This window comes from Cyprinus carpio, chromosome B1 (assembly GCF_018340385.1).
Source record: "Cyprinus carpio isolate SPL01 chromosome B1, ASM1834038v1, whole genome shotgun sequence".
NCBI lineage: Eukaryota > Metazoa > Chordata > Actinopteri > Cypriniformes > Cyprinidae > Cyprinus > Cyprinus carpio.
Window position 1 is genome coordinate 8695060 of NC_056597.1, and position 27702 is coordinate 8722761.

Consider the following 27702-nt stretch of genomic DNA (forward strand, 5'->3'; position numbering starts at 1 on the left):
GAGATTATTAACATATTAAATTAACATATATGAATGTATCTTTAATTTAATTATATGGAGGAATATATACAGTATGTGTATATATATATCCCCACAACCTGCAAATTGATTTATGGAAATTTAAAATATATATATATATATTTTTGGTGGAATATATATACATGTTTTCAATATATTTCACAATGTATAAAATATATTTTAGTTGGTGTTCCTGTGGCTCAGTGGTAGAGCTTTGTGTTAGCAGCACAAAAGGTTGTGGGTTCAATTCCCAGGGAACAAATGCTAGCCTGAATGCACTGTTAAGTCACTTTGGATAAAAGCGTCTGCTAAATGCATTAATGTAAATGTATGTTCTGAAATAGAGTTTTTTGTTGTACCATATAGATGAACAACATTTATTTTTAAAAGGAGACATAAAAATATACACAAATTAGACAACTATTGTCATATAATAAGATAGCTCTAAAACTAATGTGTATCTGATGATCTTTTGAGAATAATTTGAGATAATCTCCATCTCCGCCAGAAAGTTAAAGTAAACCAACTCTACTAACTCTAAATGCATAGTTCAACACCCACAACATTTTCATAGTCTGGCACCTTTTCTCTCATATGCTCATACAGTACCTACACACACACACACACACACACACACGCAGTCCTTGTCCTCTCGCCTGGCAGCCCGAGGGTCCACCCCCTCTCTTCATTCAGCCTGGTCATGTGACCCGAGCTCTGTGAGTAGAACAGCACTGTGTGAGCCATCCATTCATTTCCTCCTGAGAAACACACAGCGGCGGAGGAGGGAAGAGAGAGAGAGAGAGAGAGAGAGAGAGAGAGAGAGAGAGAGAGAGAAGGGGGTCATATCAGAAAGTGCGACAGAGGAAAACAAGACAGAAAAGAGGGAGACAGAGGGACGCTGTAAGGATAGTGGTTCTCGCTGTCAGTTACTGAGGTTAATAAACCAGGTCAGTAATGTCTAATGTTTTTTTGTTCAGTTTATCATTCTTTAGACTGTTAGTTTGTTAAGACTTGTCAGCTGTCATTTAAAAGCCAGGTAAAACTGTCACTGGAAATACGAACTTCTTAAAGTCTTTATTTTATGAATATATATATATATAATTAAAATAAGTGTTATGAATATTTAAAGTTTGAGTGTTAACATAACTGTACATTTAATAAGTAAAATTTAAGAGCTCAAATTGAATAGCTCAAATTGGTAGCTCTTTATAACTTCGTTGCTGTTGATTTGTATTATTTATTTTGTTTGAATGTATTATTGATCATTTCATACAATGTGTTTACAGTATTGCAATCTTTCCTGCATGTTCACTCTTGCTGTTTATTTCGTGTCACATAAGAGCTCATTTCAGGTATCTAAATAGTTCTCTGCACATTTATAAATGTTACATAAATGCTATATAATGGGTTTGTTTTTCTTATGGGTACTTATGAAAGACTCCAGGGTTGCATTTACTTCCTTTTTCTTGCTCTCTCTGTCTGTCTGTTTAATACTTCGGTATAGGAACTGCTTCAAAATGATTTGATACAACAGTACACGATAAACGTTAATGCAAGAATTGCACTGAAGAACAGTAGCTTTGTTGTAGACCAGTAAGGAACTAGAGCTGTTGCATCTGTTAGTCTGATTTGGCATGGATGATTTTCTCTCTCTCCATCTGCCAGTGGTTTCCCTCTCAAGGATGTGACATGGTATTCCTAGCCAAGTCAATCAGGCCTTTAAAGCTCTGAAAAATAATTAGACATAATTCAAAGAAACCACAGTACTATTAAAGTTAAATACAATTTAAGTAGCTATAAATATACAGCATCCTCTGCACCGCAGAACAGAAACCGCACCTGAGAGTGTTGATCAGTGTCTAGTGTCGGTCACGTCTGCACCGGATGAGCTTTGTGCTGCAGTTGCATGGTGAGGAAGTTCGGAGGTCACTGGGTCTCGTTTTTTTGGAAGCATTTCTTCACATAAAAGTCAATAAAATAAGCAAACTTTCCTCTCACTGTGGCGCTTAAAAGACCCAGTGAGGCTGCTGGAGCTCTGCAGGTGGTTGTTTTTGTAGATGGTCTTAAGGAACACAAAGTGGGTGCGCGAGAGAGCTGCTAAAGGGTGAATGTGTGGGCTTCGTGCAAACAAGATCTGAATCAATAGTTTGAGGGGGTGTGAATCAAGTGTGTACAGAGTTTTGTGTTGCAAGTTTTTAGAATCCCTGCAACGGATTGGCAATCCATCCAGGGTGTTTCCCTCCCTATGGTCTGAGATGCTGGTATGTACTCCAGCATCCCCATAAACTGCATATTGATTTATGGAAATTTAAAAAATATATATTTTTGGTGGTAGATGTCTATCTAAAAATTTGTTGTGGATATGTCAACACTTGTTTTGTTTATTCAGATATGATTAGCATTCATCTTGATATGACACAAGTTTTAGTAGTCGATGCAGTTCTGAAGTTTCATGAAATTTCGGTTTCAATTTCGAAAACACAGCAAACCTACTGTGATTCTGAACCTTTATTTGAAAAAATACATCTAATTAAATTAAATAATAAACTTCAAATAAATAATAAAACAAAGTATAATGTAAACAATGTTTTACAGTTTTATGTTGTTGTTTTTTAAAATAAATAAATAAATAAACATGACTAACCTTTAATTTAAATAAATAAATAGGGTAATGTAAACAGTTTTGATGTTTTTGAAGTATGTGTTATTTATTTACTATGTAAATAATAATAAAGAACAATGAACCTGAACTGACCTTTAATAAACAAAAAAATAAACATACAAATACATACATACATAAATAGTGTAATGTAAACAGTTTTTTAAAATATCTAAATAAAGTTAAAAAGTGAAATGTAAACAGTCTAAATTCAGAGTATTTATAATTTACTATGTAATAAACTAAACTAACCTAGTTAAATAAATAAATAGTGTAATGTAAATGTTTTGATGTTTTTAAAGTATGTACTATTTATTTAATATGTAAAAAATAATACATGCAATAAAAAAATTAAATCATCTGAACTGACCTTTGATAAACACAATAAAAAACAAAAACAAAACACATACATAGTATAAAACATATTTTGATTTTTTTTCAGTGTTTATTTTTTATGCACTGTAAATAGCAATACATTATGCTTGTCAATATTGTTTTTGATTAAGAAAAAAAATATATAACAGCTGTCACTAGCAAAGTACTCTTTCGAAAGGTACACTTTATTTAACCCTAAAGATTGCATATTAGTACAATATTAAAAGGTACATATTAGTACCTTTTGAAAGGGTATCACCCTCAAAACAGCTGAATTGTTTTGTTGTTGTTGTTGTTGTTTTTGCAATATGCAGTAAATGACAGTGGAAGGTCAGTGGCGGTACATTAGGACCCTGCAAGGTGTGCAAATTTTAAACATCCCATTATTGCATCACCTCTTAACAGTCACTAACTGTGTTTACATTTATAACCCAAATAAGGCAAGGTGTTTAACCAAGATGTACATTTGTTCATTCACAGAGATTAAACTCAAACTGAATACTCAGTGATTTTAATATTACAAAATACTGGCTTTGTTGAATGTTTACATTTAGATGGTTTTCCCTAATCAGTACAATAGACTAATATAGTCCTGGAAGCCAAAACGGTTAATGCAAATGTTACTAGAAGTATTAAACGATAAGCTCAATCTTGCTTTCAAACTAATTTTCGGTGAACTGCATCTCTTCTTGGCATAGAAACCCAGCTGCTTGCATGCAGCCATGCACTTACACACACCTACACACATGTGCACGCAGAACAGAAATCAGAGGAACTAAATCTCCTTTGTGAGTCACCAACCTACAAAAGTGAAGTGGCAGGGAGGTTCCTGTACAGTACGGGAAACAGCAGACCTCCCTAGTGACCGCCTGGCCCATTAAACTGAGCTCTGCAAAAGGGCTACAACCAGAGCCTGTAGCGGATGCACTTCCTGTGGACACTCTGACTGAACTTTGACCTCTGACTCCACGGCCACTCCTGGTGGGGCCTGACCTTCAAACGCAAGAGGAAGAGGGAGAGAGTTTCATGTGGGATCTGTTCCTGGTTAGGGATCTGTCAAAGCCAGACAGTTGTCTTCAGCCCTGCTGCTGCTGTCAGGGCGAATTACTTCAGAAGAGCTAAAAGCTGTACTTTTTAAGTCTTGCTCTCTCTCTCTCTTCTTTAACTCCTTTCGGTCTCTTCTTTGGTTTTTACCTGCAGTTATTCGTTCTTGTTCACGTTCTCCACTTTTCCCCAGTCTTTAAATGCAGCTGTGAGTTTTCCAGCCTCACCAAGGGCAGAGAAGGAAAAACAATTCTTACCCAGCCCTGTATGATCATGCACTGCTGGAAAACAAACACAGCTGCCTTGCTCATTACGAGCAGGGGCATCATAACACTCGGGGAAGAGGGCTAATCTCATTCAAGGGGTAAAAGCTTATGCCTTTTGAGTATCCAAAAAGAAAAATGTGTGTTCGGTGGTCATTATCTGTTTTGGAAGGGCTGCGTAATCTCTAGCGATCACATCCTTTCCTGCCCTCCTTCCCTTCTGCTTCCCTTCTCTCTTCGCTGCTTTTCTGTAAGTTTACTCTGATGTTCAGTCTCTGGGTGGTTAGCGGTCACGCTAGTTAGCATGCTTGGTTACTGGCACTCACGCTGCGCTTTAGGGGCTGAATCTTTTCTGGCACTGCTCTAGAAGAGGCTCAGGCTTTCCCACAATGCTCGGGACAGCTGGGGAGGGCTATCGCTGCCCCCTGAGTCTGCACAGCCTGGGAATGCAGGCAGATCTCTTCCAGCTGTGAAACAGGCAAGACCTTCAAACACCTTGGTGGGTGGTTATTTGGACTGAGCGACATACTGAATATTCAGAATATATGTTCAATGCTTTTCTGCTGGTGTAAAATGCATCAGTATTGTAAATATTGTGATTTTAATGTGTTTCCTTTGGATATAAGTTTACTAAAAGTGTGTCTTGATGGGAATTTCTTTGCCTTTACTCATCTCACATCTTAAATAGTGTGCTGTCTTTTTGCATGAATCATTTCATCGGTTTGTGATTCAACATTTTATGTCACTATTCAAAAATGTTCAATCGTGGAATTTTTTTAAGAAAATATTTGGTAACATTTTAGTATAAGGTCCAATTCTCACTATTAACTCTTTGCTTATTAGCATTCCTATTATTAACATATTGGCTGTTTATTAGTACTTATAAAGCACATATTCTGCATGACCATATTCTACATCCCTAAGCCTACCCAAAACCTAAACTTAACAGCTACCTTACTAACTGATAACAAGCAGCAAATTAGAGTTTATTGAGGCAAAAGTCATAGTTAATAGTGAGAATTGGACCTTAAAATAAAGTGTGAGCAAATGTTTTATTAGAAAATATTTTCAAATGATAAAATTTTACATTTATTTATAAAACTGTCCCATTCCCTTACTTCTTAACATGTAGTTGTTAAAAACATAACTGTTTATTACTATATTTTTTTAAAAATATGAAATATTCTGAAATTTGAAAATATATTAAATGTTCTTTATTGTGTTAATTTGGTTAAAATAGTGGGAAGAACATGCCTATGAATATTTTAAAGTAGTTGAGTATACTGTATTTCTTGCTCTGAATATTGAATTTTAATGAGCAAATTTAATTCAGTTTCAGAGCAACTATATAAATATAACTGTATATAGTTAGCTATACTTTCAGCCATAATGGTTATAGCCATGCAGGAAACACACAGACAATGTGTGTCTTCTCAAAACAGTTGAGAATGTCATTAATTCCCTTCTGTACGCACTGTACACTTCACCATTTTTAGAGCAGTCAGAGGTGTGAAGGCAGCAAAATGTAACAGCGTACAAAGTGCAAAATGGACTGCTGAGCACAATAATCTCTATAGGTTTAACTACAGTAGTGCTCATTAATTATGATTTAGATCAGACCAAATCCAAAAATGTGGCTCTTAGAGGCTGTCCCTGAATGGAACCAGAAAGCAAGTCAACTGACCTGCATTTGAGAACATTAAAAATGATATGATGGTTGCCCTTATTTATTATATATATATTGAAGTTTAAGAAAAAAATGTGTTCTTAGAAAATGAGAGCTCAAAAAAAAAAAAATAATAATATATATATATATATATATATATATATTTTTTTTTTTTTTTTTTTGAGCTCTCATTTTCAAAGAACACATTTTTTTCTTAAACTCTTCACTGTCGACGGCATGCATTGCGCAATATTGCCTAATAACATGGCCTTCAAATATTGCGCAACCCGGTGTGTGCCAGACCTCTGATAATAAACAGTTTGACGGCATGCGGTTCAACAGTTCAATTCAAACTACGCACATCTGTCTCACCCTGTTCAGCGGAACACTAGAGAGAGAGCTTCAGATGTTTCTGGGCCTCTGTTTTCATGGAAGAGAGCGCAGCAAACCAGTCCAAGCTGGGACCGAGAGGCCATTTGTCATCTTTTTGGCCTGATCTGGGAGCAGGATCGTTTAGTAAGGTCTTGATCTTCACCATTGTAAAACTGATCTCCGATCTGCACTAGTACTGTCTTACAGCAGAAAGAAACAGATGAAGAAGAAATTACAGACAGGAAGACGGCAGAGAAAAAAATAGACTGCATTTCAAAGTTTAGTTGAGCTGTTTGCAAAACAGAAAAAAACTGTTTTTGATACTTTCACTCTGGGTACTTGATTTTCTGCAAGACTAAGAAAAGACATTTGTTGGGTTAAAATTGTTTTCCACATACATGATAGATGGTCATAGACATCTGACACACTTTCCCCTCACAGTCACAAAGACTTGACCCTCTGTCACCTGTATGGCAAAAGGCAAGTAGGTCCCACAAGAGGTCAGTAAATACTAACCGACAGTATGTATGCGCTTCTCACACTGACAGATTTAAACGGAGGGGTTCCAGGCTCTCCTCAAATCAATAACAGATGTGTAAGCAAGCGTGTTCATTTCTAGTTCTCTCTGAAGTCAAGCGGAAAATGCAGAAGCCTGATTTCTGAACTAAATTTGCAGAATCTGCAGGAGACGTTATGTAGTGTTTATTTACTTTAAAGACTGTGAGGAGCAGATGAATCTTCACACAAAGCCTTGATTGTAAGGCTGAGAGAGAAGGCCGTTTCATCCATGAAGAGCATTCAAGGACATAATACAAAAACCTCTTTACAACAATGTTTATTATTGTAGCCATAATGCCAAAATCTCTTTACAACTATTGATGATAGATCACCACTAGGTGTGTGATATGGGCCACTGTGAGGTCAGTCAGTTTGAGTCCCTGACTGTAGTGGTTCTTTATTTTTTTATTTTTTATTTTTATTTTTTGAATTTGTTAACATTAATAGCTTTTAACAAATTCACATCTCTCTTAGTTCACATTCATGGAATGTCAGCAACATACACATAAATGTTTGAGCTGTATAGGCCATAATTATATAGATCAAAGAAATCAAATTTGATATAGCTTTTTGTATTAAACATTGCTCTGGAATACTTTATCTGCCACATTCATATCTCTTGGATCACATTGTGAAAACACTCTCTTGTTCGTTTCATATTAACACAACTGCTGGCGTTTTGCGTCTCAATTAATAACTGTAGTAAACATGACATCAGAAGTCTTCAGTAGGAATGTTTATTTATTTATTTATTTTGCTTTAAGATAATTTACAGATATGATTTCATAACAATTAAACTCAAATCAATATTTCAATTTCATATCCATGTTTTTGAACAAATTGGTTGAGTGAATAATTCAGTAACTCACTCATAAAGACTATTACCTTTTTCATTCCTGAAAGAATCAGTATTGTTGAACAAATTGGTTCTTGAGTCGGTCTCTCTCTCTCTCTCTCTCTCTCTCTCTCTCTCTCTCTCTCCTCTGGGATCCAAAGTTACCACAGTTTGAGAACCACTTTTGATTTAGTAGATTTCCTCAATAACGAGACACTAATAGAAACAAAAAAGAGACCACTCTAACAGGAACCAAGAATGAGAAAACCTTATTTATGAGAGTATTTAGTGGAATGACATGTTCAGATGAAATTGTTCAGAGATCTGCTGAACAAGGAGAGTCCGTTCAGAAGACTGGAATGTTTACATTAGTGGCCACAACTGTTCCTGGCATTGTTTTACTGCAAAGGTCTGGCCAATCATTTCTTTAAACGTTGCTGTGTATTCACAGTTGATTCAAATAGTGTAACAGCACACCTCTCCCCAGCAATTCCTCACACACACAGTCTTCTTCTCTCCCTCATTTTTTCTCTCTTGGAGGTTTGACAATGTCCTGGCTCTATCCGACAGAAGTTGTCCTGCCAAGGAAAATGAGCTCTGTTGAAATGGAAAGTCTGAAGTCACTTAGGGCTTTTTGGCAAAAGACAATTACGCAAAGCAGGAGAATCTAGAAGAAGTCTGCATCCTGGGGATGGATCCAGACCAGGGTCTTTGGTTCTGCACAGTTTTTCAGCAAATAGTTACTGAGATCAATTTAAAAAGGAGAGGTCTGATCTTGGAGCTGTATCCTAGAGCTTTGTGAGTTAAGACACAGATGTTTCTGTTATCTAACCAGGGGAGGAAGGAGAAAAGGGAAGAGTGGAGATGAGGGAGATGTTTGCGATGTTCTAGCATGGCACTGGGCAGGAAGCAGCTCTGGCCTGAGGTCACATTCTGATGAAACTTGCCAACTTACCAGAAATTATGTTGAGTCATTGCTTTCTCTAAATGAGTGAAAACTAACTGAAAGACGATTTGCTTTGTTATAGACCTCATCTAATCTGAACAGAGATTGCACCTAATCTTAGCTGAATAAATATAGATTCCAATAGATTTTGACATTAGCATGTAACTAAACTAATGACCCAATACTTTAAAATAGAATAACATTTCGTAACATAATTATGTTAATAAGCTTATGACTCAATAGCACACACACACACACAATATGTATATATATATATATATATATATATATATATATATATATATATATATATATATATATATATATATATATACACTAAAATTCAAAAGTTTGGGATCAGAACGATTTTTTATATTTTTAATGGAGTTTCTTATGCTCATCAAAGCTGCATTTATTTAATCAAAAACACAGGAAAAAAAATAATATTGTGAAATATTATTATGATGTAAAATAGCATTTTTCTATTTTAATATACATTAAAATCTTATTTATTTTTGTGATGCAAAGCTGAATTTTCAGCATCATTACTCCAGTCTTCAGTGTCACACGATCCTTCAGAAATCATTCTAATATAAAGTGAAAAAAGTGGAAAGTGACGTGACATACAGCCAAGTATGGTGACTCATGCTCAGAATGGCAAGGCACCGAACCCCCAACTGCTTCCCGGGTGCCACAGAAAAAAATGGCTGCCCACTGCTCCAGGTGTGTGTGTGTGTGTGTGTGTGTGTGTGTGTGTGTGTGTGTGTGTGTGTGTGTGTGTGTGTGTGTGTGTGTGTGTGTATGTTCACTGCTGTGCACTTTGGATGGGATAAATGCAGAGCACTAATTCCGAGTATGGGTCACCATTCTTGGCCACATGTCACGTCACTTTCACTTTCATGTGTTAAATTGATAAGAAGTTATAGCAAAGTTTTAAATTGTTAGAAAAGATTTATATTTTGAATAAATGCTGTATCGCAGTTTCCAAAAAAATATTTAGCAGCACAACTGTTGCCAACATTGATAATTCTAATAATAAATCAGCATATTAGAATGATTTCTTAAGGATCATGTGACACTTTAGACTGGAGTAATGGCTGATGGAAATTCAGCTTTGCATCACAGAAATAAATGACATTTTTAAAGTATATTAAAATAGAAACCGTTATTTTACATTGTTATAACATTTTGCAAGATAATTTTTTTTTCTGTATTTTTGATCAAATAAACGCAGCCTTGATGAGCATAAGAGATTCTTTAAAAAACATTACAAGTTTTACTGATCCCAAACTTTTGAACAACAGTGTGTGTATATATATATATATATATATATATATATATACTAAACATGTTACTAAATGCCCCAATAGCACACACAAATATTGGATAATATTGAAATAATGGATAATATTCCAATAGATTTTGATGTTAGCATGTTGCTAAGCTAATTGCCCAAATTCTTAGCAGACAGAAATATTGAAAAAATATTTCAGACACATTGATATTGACACAAGCATGTTACTAAGTTAATGGCCTAATAGCAAAAACACATATTGGAGAATATATATATATATATATATATATATATATATATATATATATATATATATATATATATATATATATAAAGGATAATAGGCCTATTCCAACAGATTCTGATGTTAGCGTGTTGCTAAGCTAATGACCAAATAATTTAATACCACCACAAATATGACATTAGATAAAGCTATTTTTCAGTATTGATTGATGATTTATACTCTGGTTGGTTGGTCTTGGCTGGTTTAAGCTGGACACAGCTGGGTTAAACTGGTTAAGCATTTCTTCCAACCTGTTGGTCAGCTGGTTTGAAAAAAAAAAGTCTGATCAGTTCGAACCAGCTTGACTAGAGAAAACAAAGTGTTCAAAACTCCTCTAAAACCAATTTAAAACTTTAAATTGTACTCAAGTATTAAAAATAGTAGAAGTACTTTTTTTTCTAACAGATATACAGAAGTTTTGTTAAAGGGAGAAAAGGAAACAAAATGCACAGGTCAAACACATACTAGCGCAACAACATTTAAAATGCAGCACAGTGGAACACACACACACACAAATACATAGACATGGATTTATGCATTTATTGTGGATAAGATAAAATAAAAATGTAATAAGTACTGTTTTTTTTTTTTCTCCTGAAATGTCATCAAGTAAAAGTACAAGTAACCAGTTTAAATTGTACTTGAATTAAGTACAAATACCCCAAAATAATACTTAAGTAAATTAATCAAGTAATATTACTCAAGTATTTGACACCTCTGGTTTACCTTTCCTAAGATCCTAAGTCACTAATGTAAATAAATAAGAATGACTAAGAAAATCTTCTTTACCAGATATTATGCAAAGACATTCATTACAAATGTACCTCATCATTCAAACCAAGACATCAGAACAGGAAATATAAAATACCACAATGGCCGACCAACCCCAAGCAACACTATTTTTAAAGGTGTTGTATGAAGTGTTACTGTACATACAGACATGTAAAGTGGGGTGCTCTCCATCATCACCTGGGTGTGGTGTGGAGCAGTACTTTAAAGTGGAGCTTCTTTGGTAAGAACATTTATGGGGAAGTAGAGTGTCCTCAGATTGGTGCCATTAAAGTTGGTTTGGGCGTTCTCTGTTTTGAAAAACCCAGCAACACATGGTCATATACAACATTTGGAAGCAGGGATTTTAAGTGGGCACAGGCCTTCAGACCCCACCCGTTTCCTCTGACATCCTGTCTGCCAGGGATTACAGTCACGCACACACACACACACACACAAACACACACACAAACAAAGAGCAGAGGTAAACTAACCAGGTCAACAGAAGCCAAAGCAGTCAGCAATTTTCAGTCTCTCTAATGAATCTGCAAACGCTGCAGTAACAGGAAGAAATATGGTGATTTCCAGATATAATCCACCTCCTCTGTTTATCAGTAGGCTGCTGCAGAGATAGACAGGACTAGCCCCATGACCTCCAAAAACCAAGGAAACATTCAAACTTACGCAATACTTCCGAATGCTCTTAATACAAGTTTGTGAGCACATAGCTGCCTGTGCTTCATTCCTGTATTGTTATTTGTAGTGAAATTCACAAAGTCTGAATATTAACCAATGGGATCAGAATTATTTTAAGAATTTCCTCAAATGTGATTAAGGTCAATGACAAATAAGAGTGTTCACAATAGGGAAAAGTAAAAGTAAAAAAAATAAATAAATAAATAAAATTACACTTTGTGTTATGTTCATGTTAGTGTCATATAGTTTTGACCTGAATGAACAATTGAGTAAAAAATTAATTTTTAGGTCATATATTTTTATATAATATATAAATTATTTAATATAATAAATTATTAAAATCAAAGTTTTGGGGAGTCTCGAGATTTGTCATAAGGATCTGCAAAGTTTCCTCTCTGATATAACTTACTGTTTGTTTGTTTGTTTTGGTTTTTTTTTCTATGTTAATTGTACCCCATGACATTTCAAAGAAAATAGTAATAAGAGATTTAATAGGAATATTAATAAGAGAAGTGTTTTAAATAAGTTTTAATAAGAGATCTTGCCAAACCATTTTATATATTTATTGTAAGAATATATATATGTGTGTGTGGGTGTGTCTATATATATACATATATATATATATCAATTAATAGATCCGGACAAAAATGAGCATCATGCCATTAACCCTTTACCTTATGTCTAAGGTAAATGTAAATGTCTAGATTTATAATGGCATTACTGAAACAGGGAATCAGTAATTGCCAGCAGAGGATGATTCTGTAGTAGTGAATATAACAGCTTGTCCATTTGAAATTCTAGTAAATTGTGCTAGTGTAAATTTCACACCATTCATTTCCTGCTGTCTGGAAATATGAAGCTATTTGTTGACTTTCAGTACATTGCATTTCACATCTCATTAACTATAGCAAGGTTTCAGTTCTCAATTTTTAACATTCAGACACACATGAACTCACAAAATGTCTAGCTACTGCTGTAAATCCTGCTGTATAATGGTTCTTTCCTTTCCTGCAACTACCCATTAATAATGTCTTAACTGAATATTAAAACATGGGCAATGTCAGTAGTACAGTTATGTAATCTATGTATTATAACATTCCTTAAGAAGTAACTAATGTCTTGCCAGATGTCATAATTCAGGACAGTTGCTTTAAAAGAATCTAAAACAAGATTACGTGGCAATGTTTGAGTGAGCTGTTTTCAAGCTGCTGTGTTCACAATTGGAGAAGTAAACAGAAAATGATAAATAACAACTGATAGATAAATTTATCACAAGTCAAAGCATCTGTTCCTATCTTGAAAACATTGTAAAATACCTCAAGTAGTACTAATAGTAAACACTTCTCAGAATGATATATTAATGCTTATTAAACTGTCTGGCGTGCTCTCTCACATATGTTTATTGTTATCCTCACACAGTATATCTATTCAACTGTCACAAAGCACAGCTCCTATATGATCTGTGAGTAAAATCCAAGGCTGAGAGTTTTTACTCTGTCGTGTCATCACAGTTATACCAAAACATATTAGATTTTTTGTTCCTCACTATGGCTGATGATAGTCTGCAGAACAGCACAGTGTGATTTAACACTTGAAGTTATTAAAGCCTAACATTGTTTTTCTGCTATCCCTCACAGGAACAGTGCTATCAGGATGTTGATGCTGGATGGGATGCCAGCCCTGCCAGTCAAAATCGATCCTGCAGAGTCACAGAGACGGGTAAGCGGTCAAAAAGATGCCACACGGGTGTAGAGGTTTTTAAATCTCAAGATGATAATGGTCACACTTTATTTCAGGTCCAGTTCTCACTATTAACTAACTATTAACTACAACTTTTGCCTCAATAAACTCCTAATTTGCTGCTGATTAATAGTGAGGTAGTTGTTAAATTTAATTATTGGGAAGGATTATGGGGTTATGGTCATGCAGAATATGTGCTTTATAAATACTAATAAACAGCCAATATGCTAGTAATATGCATGCTAATAAACAGCTAGTTAATAGTGAGAACTGGTCCCTGAACTAAAGTGTTACCATGATAATTAACCAATATCATAGTCAGTCAGTCTGGAACACGGTGAACTCAGGCAAGCAGAATGATGCAAACCAGTGCTGTATTTATCACCCCTTGACCAATCAAAATGGAGGACTGAAACTACAGTAACTGCTATACAAGTCCCGGTGTGTCTAGATATCACAAACCTGTAAGGAAAATGTTATAGTCCAACAAACCAACCAACAAACAAGCAAATAAATAAATAAATAAGTAAAAAAATACACATAAAAGTCAGCCTACATCGTGGACTACAAATATTTTTTTTTATATTTTTATTGAGGTATTTTCAAGGCAAGTACTTTAAATATCACCATTAATTTCAGTGATTATTCTCATTATAAAAAGAGTAATTTTTACTTTATTTTAACGTCATGAAAAAGAACAAAATTTCAATACAAATTAAAAATTATTTATATAAAAATATGTATGTATACTGTATATTATGACAATAATGAGAGTTATAATATTTTGCAATGATAATATTTTGGTGATTATCCAGTAATATCAGGACATTTTACTTAGGAAATCAGGAAGTTTTCGTGAGATTCACTGTATTAAGTGACTGTGCTTTACTGTGCTATCTTTAGTGTACTTTGCACTGCTTGACTAGAGGTTTAGTTTAAAGGGATACTTCACCCTAAAATGATTTTTTTTTCATTAATCACGTACCCCCATGTCGTTCCAAACCCGTAAAAGCTTCATTCATCTTCAGAACACAATTTAAGATATTTTGGATGAAAACCTGGAGCCTTGAGACTGTCCCATATACTGCCAAATAAATAACAGTGTCAAGGTCATTAAAGGGTATGAAAGTCGTCGTCAGAATACTCCATCTGCCATCAGATGTGCAATCTGGGTTATATGAAGCGATGGGAACACTTTTTGTAAGCAAAGAAAACAAAAATAACTATTTTATTCAATAATTCCTTTGTCAACGGTCTCCTCTGTGTCTCTCCATATCACCGTATGCTGTGTATAACATTCTGTGTCATCCGCGCCACAAGGATGCGCTGTTTCTACGTGTATTTAGCTTTGATTTGAAATAAAACAGCACATCCTTGTGGCGCAGATGACATAGAAGAGCATACGGTGATATGGAGAGACACAGAGAAGACCGTTGAGAAAGAAATTATTGAAAAAAGTCGTTATTTTTCATGGGGGTAAGTGATTAATGACAAAATGTGCATTTTGGGGTGGAGTATCCCTTTAAGGTGACCCATGCTTGGAGTCTTCAGGATACATGCCAGAATTTCAGGCTTGACCAATAAACATATACACGTACTTCCCCCAGTCCCCAAGTCCTAAAGCTCTCTTTCCATATTCATGCACAGCAAAACCCACACACCTAATATTTTGCACCCTGTTTTGGCTGTTTTAACGGTTGTCACTGTCGTGTCGTTGATCGGGTTGAGTGCAGGATGTGTGTGGGCCACACAGCTCAGCTTTGAAGTGTGTAAAATCAACAGGCAGCACAGTCGCTAAAACATGCTCCTTGTTTGAGTGGGCTCAACGCCAAGACCCTTTTCTTGGAAATGCATTGCTCCCCCTATTAAAGCCGTCCTCACCAGAAGATCTTCCGATTCGGAAAATTAGCCATAATGACTGGTAGCCCCCCCGTACGAGTGGTTGGAAGTGGGCCATGCAGGAGGGGAGGGATAGGAAGGTGGGAAAGGTGAAGCATGAGTCGGGAGAGAAAGAAACAGGGTAGAGATGAAGTTTCAAAACATGTTCCATTTCGGCTGAACAGCCTCCAAGTCAACCACAGTAAAAAACAGAAGGGAAATTTCTGGGCTAGAAATCGTGCTGCCAGCAGACCACTTTTTTGTCCTTGCTTTCATTGAGTCTGAGTGAGTGCTTCTGACATCTTTGACTGGAATGTTTTGTCGATTTACTGATGTTAATTTAGGATAACAGCTGAGTCAGTAAATGTCTGAGAGACTGCTTTTTCTTTACTTTTTCTCTGCCCTTTTGTGGTGTGTTTTCCTCCTGTATAATAAACAAGCACTCTCAATACTTTAGGTGCCGCAGTCCTTCAGCCCTCCGATTTTCATTTCAGCCACCTGCATAGGCAATCATAGATTATTTCACTCAGTATCTCTCCTTACCAAGCATGCATTAAGTGTAATAGTTTCTTCTGTTCAGTGATGGACCTGGTTATAAGTGACATTTGCTGCATTTATTTGATAAATTCATTAAAAACTGTAATATTGTGAAATATTATGGTAACACTTTAAGGACTTATTCTTGCTATTAACTAGTTATTAACTTATTAGCATGCATATTACTAGCATATTAGTACAGTATTTATAAACCACATATTAATGCCTTATTCTGCATGACCATATCCCTTGAAGCATACCCCATACCTAAACTTAACAACTACCTTACTAACTATTAATAAGCAGCAAATTAGGAGTTTAATGAAGGTAAACTCTTAATTAAAAGTGAATATGTGTTCCCTATTCTGAAGTGTTGCCAATATTATTACAGTTTTTACGATTAATGATTTTTCAGCATCATTACCCCAGTCTTTAGTGTCACATGATCCTTCAGAAATCATTCTAATATGCTGATTTGGTGCTCAAGAAACATTTCTTATTGTTATCTATGTTGAAACAGTTGAGTGCTTGATATTTTTATGGAAACAGTTTTTGTGAGGTACAAAAAAAGCATTTATTTTAAAATAGAAATATTTTGAAACATTATAAATGACTTTTAAACAATTTAATGATCAATTAATGATTCATGCTGAATAAAAGGATGGCAGTGTTCAGACATACACTTCTTTTTCATCTGAACACTCTTTATTCCAGTGAGATCACAAAATAAAATTAATGATAAACATCTGGTTCACTGACATATATGACTTATTTACAGTTTGAACTAACCTTGCCATGCCATAAAAATGTCAAAGTTTAAAAAGAATTTCATCAAATTTCATCAAATAAAATCTGTTTTTAATGTAAGAGCCGGCATGGCTTTTTGTAACTTGAATGTGCAAGGCTTCCTTATTTTAGCTTTACAAAAACAACCTGTTATGTTGCTTGATATTGCAAACTGATATATCATATCGTTTTAATTTATTATGATAAACACTGGTTTCTAGCACAAATCGCTTTACTATTTACTGCACTTTGTTATTCTTTTAGTTATTTACGCATTGCCGTTAATGAATCTGAAGTCTCACACACTCACAGAAAATAGCATACTTTATCTTTTTTTTTCAAATAAGGTGGATAAAATGTTTAAAATATACATTTTAATAATTTAATAGATAGAGCAAAACACCAAAAATAATTAGGTAAGGACTCTTTAATACTGAAATCCTAGGAAATCCTGGAATGTTCCTGTTTCAGTGTAATAGTAATTAAGAGTTAACTGATTTCATTTTGTCTCTTTCCTCTCAGTCTCCTGTGATCCATGACTACACAGAGATGGGCGTTCTGGTGTTGAACCGCAGATTTCAGACACCATCAGATGATAGACGATTCCTGTCCGACCCCTTCCAGACACAAACAGAGCCCGTGGACCTGTCCACCAACAGAGCCAGAACCTCCCCGTCACTTTCAGCATCCTCATCTTTATCCTCATCTCCCTCATCGTCTTCATCTTCAATACGATTTTGTCCACGCTCCCCTCCTTCCAGCAAATCTGTGTCATCTTCATCATCGTCATCATTATCTATGCCTTCATCCTCCTCCACTTCAGTTATAACCCCTGTTCCTCGTCTGAAGATGTCTCCAGTGGTGGCCTCTCCCCCGTCCAGGAGTCTCAGGGGGCAGTCGTTTTTGCACATACCCCAGCTGATGCCTCCTTGCTCCAGCCCGGTCCACCTCCACCCACGCCGCGTGCCGGTGGTGATGCAGCCCATGCCGCTGGTCTACCCTGGAGTGGGATCGCTGGGGAACAGCAGGCTCATGATGCCGCTGCTGGAGGAAAACAGGATGCACAGGAAAGGTGAGACAGAAGCTCAGTTGTCTTAGTGACCTCATGACAGATAAATGACTGAGAGCCTAAACAGCCACTGAAATTGCTGCGCTGATAAGCCTTGTTGTTGTCTGCCATTTTGTCCAATAAACTTACAGAACTAGCTGTAACATACTATACAAACCTCCTTTTTTCAAATTCCTAACATTATGGTAAAAGGGTGTTGTTATGGTGCATGTAATTCCATAGGTATTGGATCAGAGAATAACTTACAGTAGATCCAATGCTTTACATTTTGAGATTTTTTTTTTTAATTGAAAAATAAAACGTTTGTTATTTGAAATAAAATAAATGTAAATTGAATAAAAAAAGTCACACTTTATTATAAGGTCCAATTCTCGCTATTAACAAACCGTTATCTATGACTTTTGTCTCAAAATCTCTAAATTACTGCGTATTAATAGTTAGTAAGGTAGTTAAGTCATACACTAATAAGCAACTAGTTAATAGTGAGAATTGGTCCCTAAACTAAAATGTTACCAAAAAAAATGATGAAGTAAAATAACTAAAATTAAAACTGAAATAAAAATCAATTTTAAAAACACTATTTACTAAAATTACTAAAACTTTAACTAAAATTCCAATAAAAATGGAAAATATGAAAATAAAAACAAATGTAATACATAAAAAAAACTACAATAGTATCTCAGTTGACCATACGTTCATGTAAATGTCCATTTTATTTTATTTTATTTTATTTTATTTTATTTAAATGTATTTTATTTAAATTTATTTTATTATTTTAGAATTAAATACAAAGACTGCATACATGTATATAAACATAGTTTATTTAAAAAAAAAAAAAATTATATCTAAAAAACTGTATCTACAGAAAGTGTCCATTACCTTGTATTCCTTTGTTTTTATGTCAATATTTATAATGTAGACTGTCTGACTTTTTTGACCTCCCCTTGTAATTTCAGTATCTTCTGCTGATATTTTTAGTGTTTCAACATGACTTGTTACAAAAGCTTGTGTTTTCTGTTTTTTTTGTATTGCAATTGAAGTAATTTTTTTCTAAAATCATCACGCAATCCGACTTCTGACTTCATTTGTTTTCAAAAGGCGCTTTGCATAGTTAAATAATCACTGTTGTGAGGTCAGTTGCCAGCATCCAGGTCACTACTGTGACAAAAACCAGCTTCCTGCAAAGTTTTTCACTCTCTTCCTCTCTCCACTTTCCTCCCTCTTTGTCCGTAGGTGCAAAGCACTGTGTTTCAAAGCCTCTCTTGGAGTTTCCGTGTTCTTGGCAGGGTCAGTGACAGAACCCAGAGCCTGGCTGTGTGTTAGACAGGCTCAGCTCTTACGAGTGCAGCTCCATTGTGCTCGTCTCTTTATATTCCTGCCGCTACATCAGTGCAGGAAGTAGATGTTATGGCAAAAACTCCACTAAGCTAAACGAGGGCACCTGGGTTTATGAGTGACAAAGCTTATGGCAGAAACACAATAGCGACTGTGATAAGAAGCATGTTTAAAGACACTCAAACCCATTTTTCTATCTAGGAAAGCTTGCCTTTGGGCAACAGAGCTGTTTTTAATGGGCTCTATGGATAAGAAGGCTTTCCATTTATTCTTTTACTCTTTTTTTATCCTGTTTTTCCTCTGGGGTGAGGTGTAGATAGAAGCTGGAGATGTCCAATGTCATATAACTCTCTCTTATGTCCTTTATTAGTGTGTGTGTTGTGTCTCAGAGCTCTTTCTGCTATAGACTGACCAATCAGAGTAAGGCATTTATCTACATCAGAAGCACACAGTGTGTGCAAACAAGCAGGTTGACGCATAGTTAGGCCTGTGCAGTTTACACTTTATGATAATCCAATTTCAGTTCATTAAAAAACATTCAAGATTCACACACAGAGACCAGCCCCCTATCTTGAGGGTCCATGCCCTTATGCTCTGCAGTCTCTTATGATGTATCCATGGCAACAAGACAGGACATGGAATGACACGAATACAACAGAGACATTTGAAATTGCTCTTACAACCAAACAAAACAAAACAAACCAATACAAACATGCCTATCTCTCTTATTGCAAGAATAGAGGGAACTATATTCTGTCATTCATTTGAGCTAGGAGTAGATGTGTTCACTTAAACATTTTTAGTTCTGTTAATGTCATTCTGAATAGCAAAGTGTGGATGTCAAGAACATAAATGTCATTAGTTCTTGAGATTATAATAACCAAACGTCAACTGCAAAGGTTAGATAGGTGAGGTTTATATTATCAGTGTTTAATCAACTGTAAATCAGTGTTATTTTAGTATTATTATATATTATTATAGCATTTATTAGTATTTTAGCTTGAATTTTTTTTTTTTTTTTTTTTTTTTTATTATTAATTTTGCTTTAGTTTGGAAGCCAGTTTCCTCCACTGAGTAAAAAAAAAATAACAATGAAAAGGTCATTGCAACTTTTTATTTCACAATGCTGACTTTTTTCTCACAGTTGTGAGTTTACATCACATACTTCTAACTTTTTTGTCAGAACTGTGAGATATAAACTCACAATTACAAGTTATAAATTAAGAATTGCAATATATAAACTCGCAGTTCAGACTTTTTTCTCAGAATTGCGTGATATAAACTTGCAGTTGTGAGTTATAAAGTCAGTATTGCATGATATAAACTCACAATTTTGGGGAATAAAGTCAAAATTGTGAGATTAAAAGTTGCAATTATCCTTTTATTTGTTTGTGTTTGTTAATATTTCTATTTATCTTTCAGGGTTAGTTTTAGTAATTTTAGTACTTGAATTTATTTTATTTTCAGTAGTTGCCCAGCCAACATTTCTCATTTGCATTTTAAGTTTTTCATCTAATATTTATATTTTATTTCTATTAATGAAAACAATTTTTTTAATGGTTTTAGTTTACAATAACAGCACTGATTCAATTAAAATTATGCTTATCTTTTGATCTGTTTATCACACAATGGTTTTGCATGATAACTTCATATGCTTTAGTGGTGCTTCCATTGGTCTCTATGAATTGTTGTTGTATAGAAATACAGTCTTTGTGAAGATACTTTTAAAACATTGTTTCATGGGGAAAAAATAACAATATATGGGTTTGGAAGGACATGAGGGTGAATAAATGAATGGCTCTAAATGTCATTAGATTAGAATCTTATTAGTTTCATTTAATGGTTTAGTGCTATGGCCACAGAATTATACTGAACAGCCAGTATCCACATAACTGAATCAATCCCATGTATTTATAGACATAACTACAGAAATTAGATGCAGGTATTTTTTTATTTTTCAGTACAATGTTAAAAATATGTACAAAAAAGTACATTGTATCTACTGATCAATTCAAATGTTAAGTACATAGTAGTTAAAAACACTACCATGCACAAGCTCTGAATCAAATACTGAAAATCAACACTGTTTATTTATTTATTTTACAGATTGTAGATTAACTCTGGAGGACTAAAGAATTATTTTGATCTTTGTACGTATTGTAAATTCAACTGCACCAACCGTCTGTTTTTATCCAGTCACACACCGAATCGCAGATGGACTGTCGCCTCGGCGATCTTTGAGTGACAGCGAGGATGATGACCTGCCCAACGTGACCTTGGAGAGTGTGAATGAAACAGGATCCACTGCCCTGACTATCGCCCGCGCCGTGCAAGAGTAAAGACATCTTCATCATTCATCTGCAATATTTATAATCCAATCCTATCTATCATTGTGATATATGATGGCAATTCTCAGAGCTGATATGATATCCAGGATGAAAAAGAATTTAGAAATACAATTTTTAGATTGTGAAAGGGACCCAAGCTGTTACAAGAAGAATCACATCAAGATGTAAACATGGGAGGGGTGTTGGCATCCAAAAAGATGCTTTTTAAAGCAGATGTGCAAAATATAAATATGTTTAAGAGCATAAAATCAAAGGTTATTAATAAAAACAGACTAAAAACTAAAATGGTCAGGTACTAAAAACAGTACCAATCCCCCTTTTACTAGTTACAGTCATCTTACATACACAGCTTTTCCACTCTTACTCATTGGAACATACCATTTTATAAAATATACTCTTGCCTCACCATATGATTAATAGATAAATATAAGATATTTAAGATATAAATAAGATAATAAAGAACAAGAGTTGAATCCAGCATAGGTAAATACAATAAAAAACGATGGATAAAACCAAGAAAAACCTTTGCACAAACATTCTCATAATTTAGCTAAAATGAGAGCCTTCCACAAGTTTGTGCTTCCTTTAAGGCCATACATACTTAAATAGGAAATATATATGTATATATATATATATATATATATATATATATATATATATATATATATATATATATATATATATATATATATATATATAATATATATATATATTAAAAAATCACAAGAACACAGTAAAGTAAAGAACACAATAAAAACAGTGATGGAACGACTGAAGTCTCCATCATATAGATATTTAAAAGTAAAAGTTTGAGTGTTAGTGGGATTCTTCTATTTTAAAGTAAAGAGTTAAATATGGCACATATACCTGAAGTGTTTGCGAACTTATAAGAAAGCAAGTAGGAACAAAAGCAATTAGCTGGCTGTGCTGTGTGGAAATCACAAAGGTGCCAGTATGATTCATAGAAAGTTGCAGGAGTGAATATTAGTATGAAAGAGAATGTGTTTTATTACTTATTTGACCTGTTGGTTTTTAAATCAATAAGGGGTTGATCCAGTGAGTCATCTAGTGTTTGTACATTTATACAGTATACTGTTTCTATGCAGTTATAGTTTAGGGACAAACTTTTGTCTCTTGGGGCAGCTGTGGCAGGAGTTGTAGGTGGAAGGGAGTGGATGAACAGCACTCTCTTCCACCCTCAATACCCATGGCTGAAGTGCCCCTGAACCCCCAGTTGCTCCCCGGGTGCTGGATATATAGCTGCCCACTGCTCCGGGTGTGTGTTCATGGTGTGTTCACTTCTCACTGCTGTGTGTGTGCACTTGGATGGGTTAAAACGCAGAGCACCAATTCCGAGTATGGGTTACCATACTTGGCAAATGTCACGACTTTCACTTTCACTTTTCACTTTCACTTATTTTTATTATTATAATTAGCTTTATACATTCTCAGAAGGAAAGGTACAAATGCTTTGACTGGAGTGGTACCCTTAAAGTGTGAATATTAATCTTAATAATATTATTATTAATATTATATAATATTAATATTAAAGTTACATAATCTACATATTAGTACCTAGATGGTACTTTTTGAAAAGATACTGTCCCACCGATAGCTTTTGTACCTTTTTTTCTGAGCATGTTTATATTTTTACGGGTTTGGCAGATGCCTATCCGATTTAAATTCAGGGTAAACATTTACAAGTATGGCCTTTTTTAACCAGTCGAGCTTCAGGAACTGATTTCAGTCTCAGAGGGAGTGTGTGCTTCAGGTTGAACATGTTGTGGACACAGGTGCAGGAGTCGATGCAGGTTTATGTATCCCCTGACCTGTGATCAGCTGAATAATGAATGGATGTTTATTATTATATTAAACTGATAAACTGGTCTCCAGACAGTGATGCTGCCCTGCACGTCACCACCGCTGGAAAGCCCCTCTGGTGTTCTCCAGTGGGAAACATACAAACAAAAGACGGAACATAAATGACTGTGCTGAGTTTAGCCTTACGGCAGCTGCTGTTTCCCTCCCTGGTTCTCCCTTGTTGACAACAGTCTAACGTCGATTCTTACTGTAAAATTTTAGATGGAGTTCCTCTGACCTCAGAATAAAAATTCCAAACTGCATATGAGCAAATAGTCCTAATGGAATGTGGAAAATAGTGACAGTATTTTAAAGAATGTAGATATTGTTTGAAGAAGGAGACGAAAACTAGGTTTTCTTTCTTTCTTTTCCTCTTTGGGCCCCAAAAGTGATGGAGTGTGCCAAAAGCTACAGGTGCCCCTTGTTGACCCCCCTCCACACACACACACACACACACACACACACACACACTCCTGCAACCCAAAAGAAACAGGAAGTGGCTCTGTAGGGGGGTGAAAAGGTCTCTTCTGCCACTAGGAAAACATTTCCAGTGAAAAGTAGGCACACCATCTAATTTAGCCTGACAAGAACATAAAATTGAATTGAAGAAAAGGCAGGTTTCCCTGATACCAAAAATATGCACAGTAAATGTAGGTGATTAATTTCCCTAAATAAACATTTGATTCTCTCTTTTGATCTTTAAACGACAAATAATGTAAATAATAATGTAAAATTATAGAATTCTGCAAACGTTAATAGGCCTATACATTTCTGAACCATTAGCGCCACCAAACGGAAGTGAAAAAAGAATAGCTTTTTGTACAGTTTTCTAAACACGCCCCCGCCCTTTTTGCAAATATTACTATGTAGGGCTGGTTAGCATATTCAAACTTATTCTTAACCATGACTATTTTTAAACTCTATTAGTAAACACCAGCTAGGCCTAAATTATATTAGATTAACAGATTTACTGTATGCAGGGAGCATGCAAACTCTTTTAATATTTGCTTTTCCCTCTGTGGAAATATCACCACAGAGATCCACTCTGGTTATGAGAGATTTTAAGGGAATCAAATCACTACTGGTATAATTCTAGATGACTGCAGAATAGGGTGGAAAAGGAGAAATAATTTAACATCACCACACCTCTGTAGAACATTGTCTGATGGCGTCCATTGATTATTCTATTAGCGTAGCTCCCTCAAGTGGCCATTTAAAGTAAAGAAGAAACATTTATTTTTCTGATTTGTTTAATATGTCAGTTTATTCCCACACATTTCCAGTTCGTGTGTGTGTATAACTAACATTTTATAATAGTAAATATTATTACTAACAATTAATCAAATCAATCATGAATATAGTACATACAGTAGTAATTTATTTTGAAATAAATTATAATTTTTTCCCATCATTCTGAATTAAAGAACTACATTAGACCTAACATCTTATATACAGAGTAGTTTTGTGTGTGTGTGTGTGTGTGTGTGTGTGTGTGTGTGTGTGTGTGTGTGTGTGTGTGTGTGTGTGTGTGTGTGTGTGTGTGTGTGTGTGCGTGTGTTTGTGCGTGCGTGCGTGCGTGTGTGTGTGTGTGTACCTACTTAACCATATTTTGGGGACAAATTTGTACCCAAAATAAGAATGCAGATAGCTTTCTGTAGGGTTAGGTTTAGGTTAGAAAATGTAATTATCTGTATATAAAACAATAGAAGTCTATGTAATGTACCCATTTAGATAGCTAAGTAAACATGTGTGTGTTTGTTTGTGTGTGTGTGCTGATATTCACTATGTTACAGGGACATTTAAATGTTCCCACAAGTATAGTAATACCATTAATGTTTTTACTTTGTGGGGAAATTTTTTTGTGTGGTTCCCAATAAATCAGACCGAATAAAATGTTTTGAAAAATGTGAGAAAGTTTTTGCATGAGGGGTAGGTTTATGGTAAGAGGATAGAAAATACTGTTTGTACAGTATAAAAACCATTATGCCTATGGAATGTCCCCATAATGACAGGAATACCAGTAAGTGAGTGTGTGTGTGTGTGTGTGTGTGTGTGTGTGTGTGTGTGTGTGTGTGTGTGTGTGTGTGTGTGTGTGTGTGTGTGTGTGTGACTACCATTGTTGTACTAAACAAAACTGTCTTCATGATATCCTTAATTGCTTCTAATAACATTAGAAATCATATGCTGTCATTGCAGTTCCCTGTTGCCGTTCAGCATCGAGAGCCTGAGGAGGCCCAGGCCTTCAGAGTCACCTGACTCAAAGAGGAGACGCATTCACAGGTGTGAGTTTGAGGGCTGCAATAAGGTTTACACCAAGAGCTCTCATCTTAAAGCCCACAGACGCACACACACAGGTGAGTCAGCCTACATTTCCATCAAGTCAAGTTTTGAAAAACGTTCTGTTCCTGTCAAGTACTTTATTGACTTTTTCTATGTATGTTTCTCTCTCTCTCAGGTGAGAAGCCATATAAGTGCACATGGGATAACTGCACATGGAAGTTCGCTCGCTCTGACGAGCTGACACGACATTACCGCAAACACACCGGCGTCAAACCGTTCAAATGCAGCGACTGTGACCGCAGCTTCTCCCGCTCGGACCACCTCGCCCTCCACCGTCGCAGACACGCCCCACAAACATGCATAGTGTGAAAAAGACGTTTGATGGACAATATAAACAGACAGAGCAGGTCTCTATCTGCCAGTGTTGCATGCAGAAAGTCTGGAATTACTCCTCGCACAACAAGGAGGTGAAATACATGGGAATTTGACAGGATTGAGAGACCTTGTTGAAAATGAGGTCCATGTATAATGAGATTCATCTACATTTCCCTCATATGGTTTATCTTCTGAACTTTTATGTGAGGTTTACTCATAAAGGTGGAGCCACAGAGTCTTGTACTAACTATTAAAAGCCATGTGCTGATAAAGGTGCTGTATACGATTTTTACACATAAATACTATAGAATCAGCAAGCAACTATTCGCTATGTAATGATATAGTGTAGTAACAACATCCTAAGCAGAGAGTGAAGTCAGAACCCCTCTGTTTGTTTAATTCAAGCTTTTCTGTTACTGTTAGCCCTCCTTGCATTTATAATGAGATAGTATGGAGCTTTCCCAAATGCCATGTTTCTATATTAGCATAATACTTAGCTAGTCACTCGACATTGTTTACAAAAGCATTTTTCTCAGGCTCCTATATGGCTCCTATATTTATGTTCAGTTATTTCACTTTAATGCTAATGAAAAGAACCTATGCATTGCCATTAAAGTGAAATTAGTACTAAACCTGTACATGAAAGCCTGAGAAAAATGCTCATTTTAGAAGAGAATTTCAAAGGCTTTAGGTGAAATAAATCAATCTAGAGGTTGAAAATCGTATATAGCACCCTTAAATGTATTTGATTCTCCAAACCTTCAGGTTTCCTTCAGGATTACTCATGGAAGCCTTATGGCATTGCATATCATAATAGTCTCAAAATATTTAGAATTCATTTTTAATACTTATTTTTGTCTAAAAAGCATTGCAGAGGAGCCTTAATCTGTTCAGTGCAAGCTTTGGTAATGCATTTAGCAAATAAAAGTCACTTTGGAAAAAAAATAATAATAATAATTTACAATTTGCAGGGTAATAATGGCATGGCTGTCATTATGTAGAACTAATTACAAACTTGTTTTGGTTAAAGAGACATGCACCCACAAACGCAAAACAAAGAAAATAAGACAAACAAACATAAAACATGTCATTATCACAATACATTTAATGAAAGTTCACATTCTAGCTTCAAAATCTGCATGGGCTCCAGTTATCACTTTATTATGGAATCTGAAATTGTTGTTTTATATATATATATATAAATATATAACTGAATGTGGGGATATGGCCGTATCATTGATGTAGTGTTCTGTCCTCTCAGGACTCAGTTGTATGAGGGAGACATTCTCTCACACCGTTTAAAATTTTCCTTGCATCATTTGTGCACAAAACTAGAGTAGCAGATGTCTGTATATTTTATAGTCTTTACCATGTGGTATATAATTTTTGTTCATTTGTATTGTATGTCATATATTTGTTCTGTATTCCGAGATTTGCACCCTTCTGTCCATAAATATGTGATGCCAAAATTTATAGTATTTTACAGGGAACCCAGTGACTAAAAATCATGAGTGTAAATGATCGTCAAATGGGCATTCCTTTTATTTTTATTTTTTATTTTTTATTTTTTTTTATTTTTTTCTCTTCTACAATGATGTATCTGTAAATGATGTTATGGTAAACATTTCAGTTTTATATGGATTTAACTGTGAATTTATACATAAATACAATATATGTTAGAAATAGGCATGAATAAAAGCACAGATTTGTATGTACA

At 35.1% G+C, this 27702-nt stretch overlaps 1 protein-coding gene across 1 annotated transcript; it reads left to right on the plus strand.

Moving 5' to 3' along the window:
• Positions 1 to 801: 801 nt before the first annotated feature.
• On the plus strand, positions 802 to 27702 carry klf12a (Kruppel-like factor 12a). The gene is made up of 6 exons (XM_042716482.1): positions 802 to 965; positions 13415 to 13496; positions 17241 to 17790; positions 21319 to 21457; positions 25527 to 25684; positions 25786 to 27702. Exons 2-6 carry the CDS (start codon positions 13431 to 13433, stop codon positions 25977 to 25979), a joined length of 1107 nt encoding a protein of 368 aa, XP_042572416.1. The 5' UTR covers positions 802 to 965; positions 13415 to 13430; the 3' UTR covers positions 25980 to 27702.

What these genes read in the sequence shown, in the direction of transcription:
- klf12a (XM_042716482.1), top strand. Translation starts at nt 13,431, where the DNA reads ATGTTGATGCTGGATGGGATGCCAGCCCTGCCAGTCAAAATCGATCCT. An exon ending in ATCGCCCGCGCCGTGCAAGA is followed by an intron (nt 21,458 to 25,526) that starts GTAAAGACATCT and finishes CTGTCATTGCAG; the next exon opens with TTCCCTGTTGCCGTTCAGCA. An exon ending in CCACAGACGCACACACACAG is followed by an intron (nt 25,685 to 25,785) that starts GTGAGTCAGCCT and finishes TCTCTCTCTCAG; the next exon opens with GTGAGAAGCCATATAAGTGC.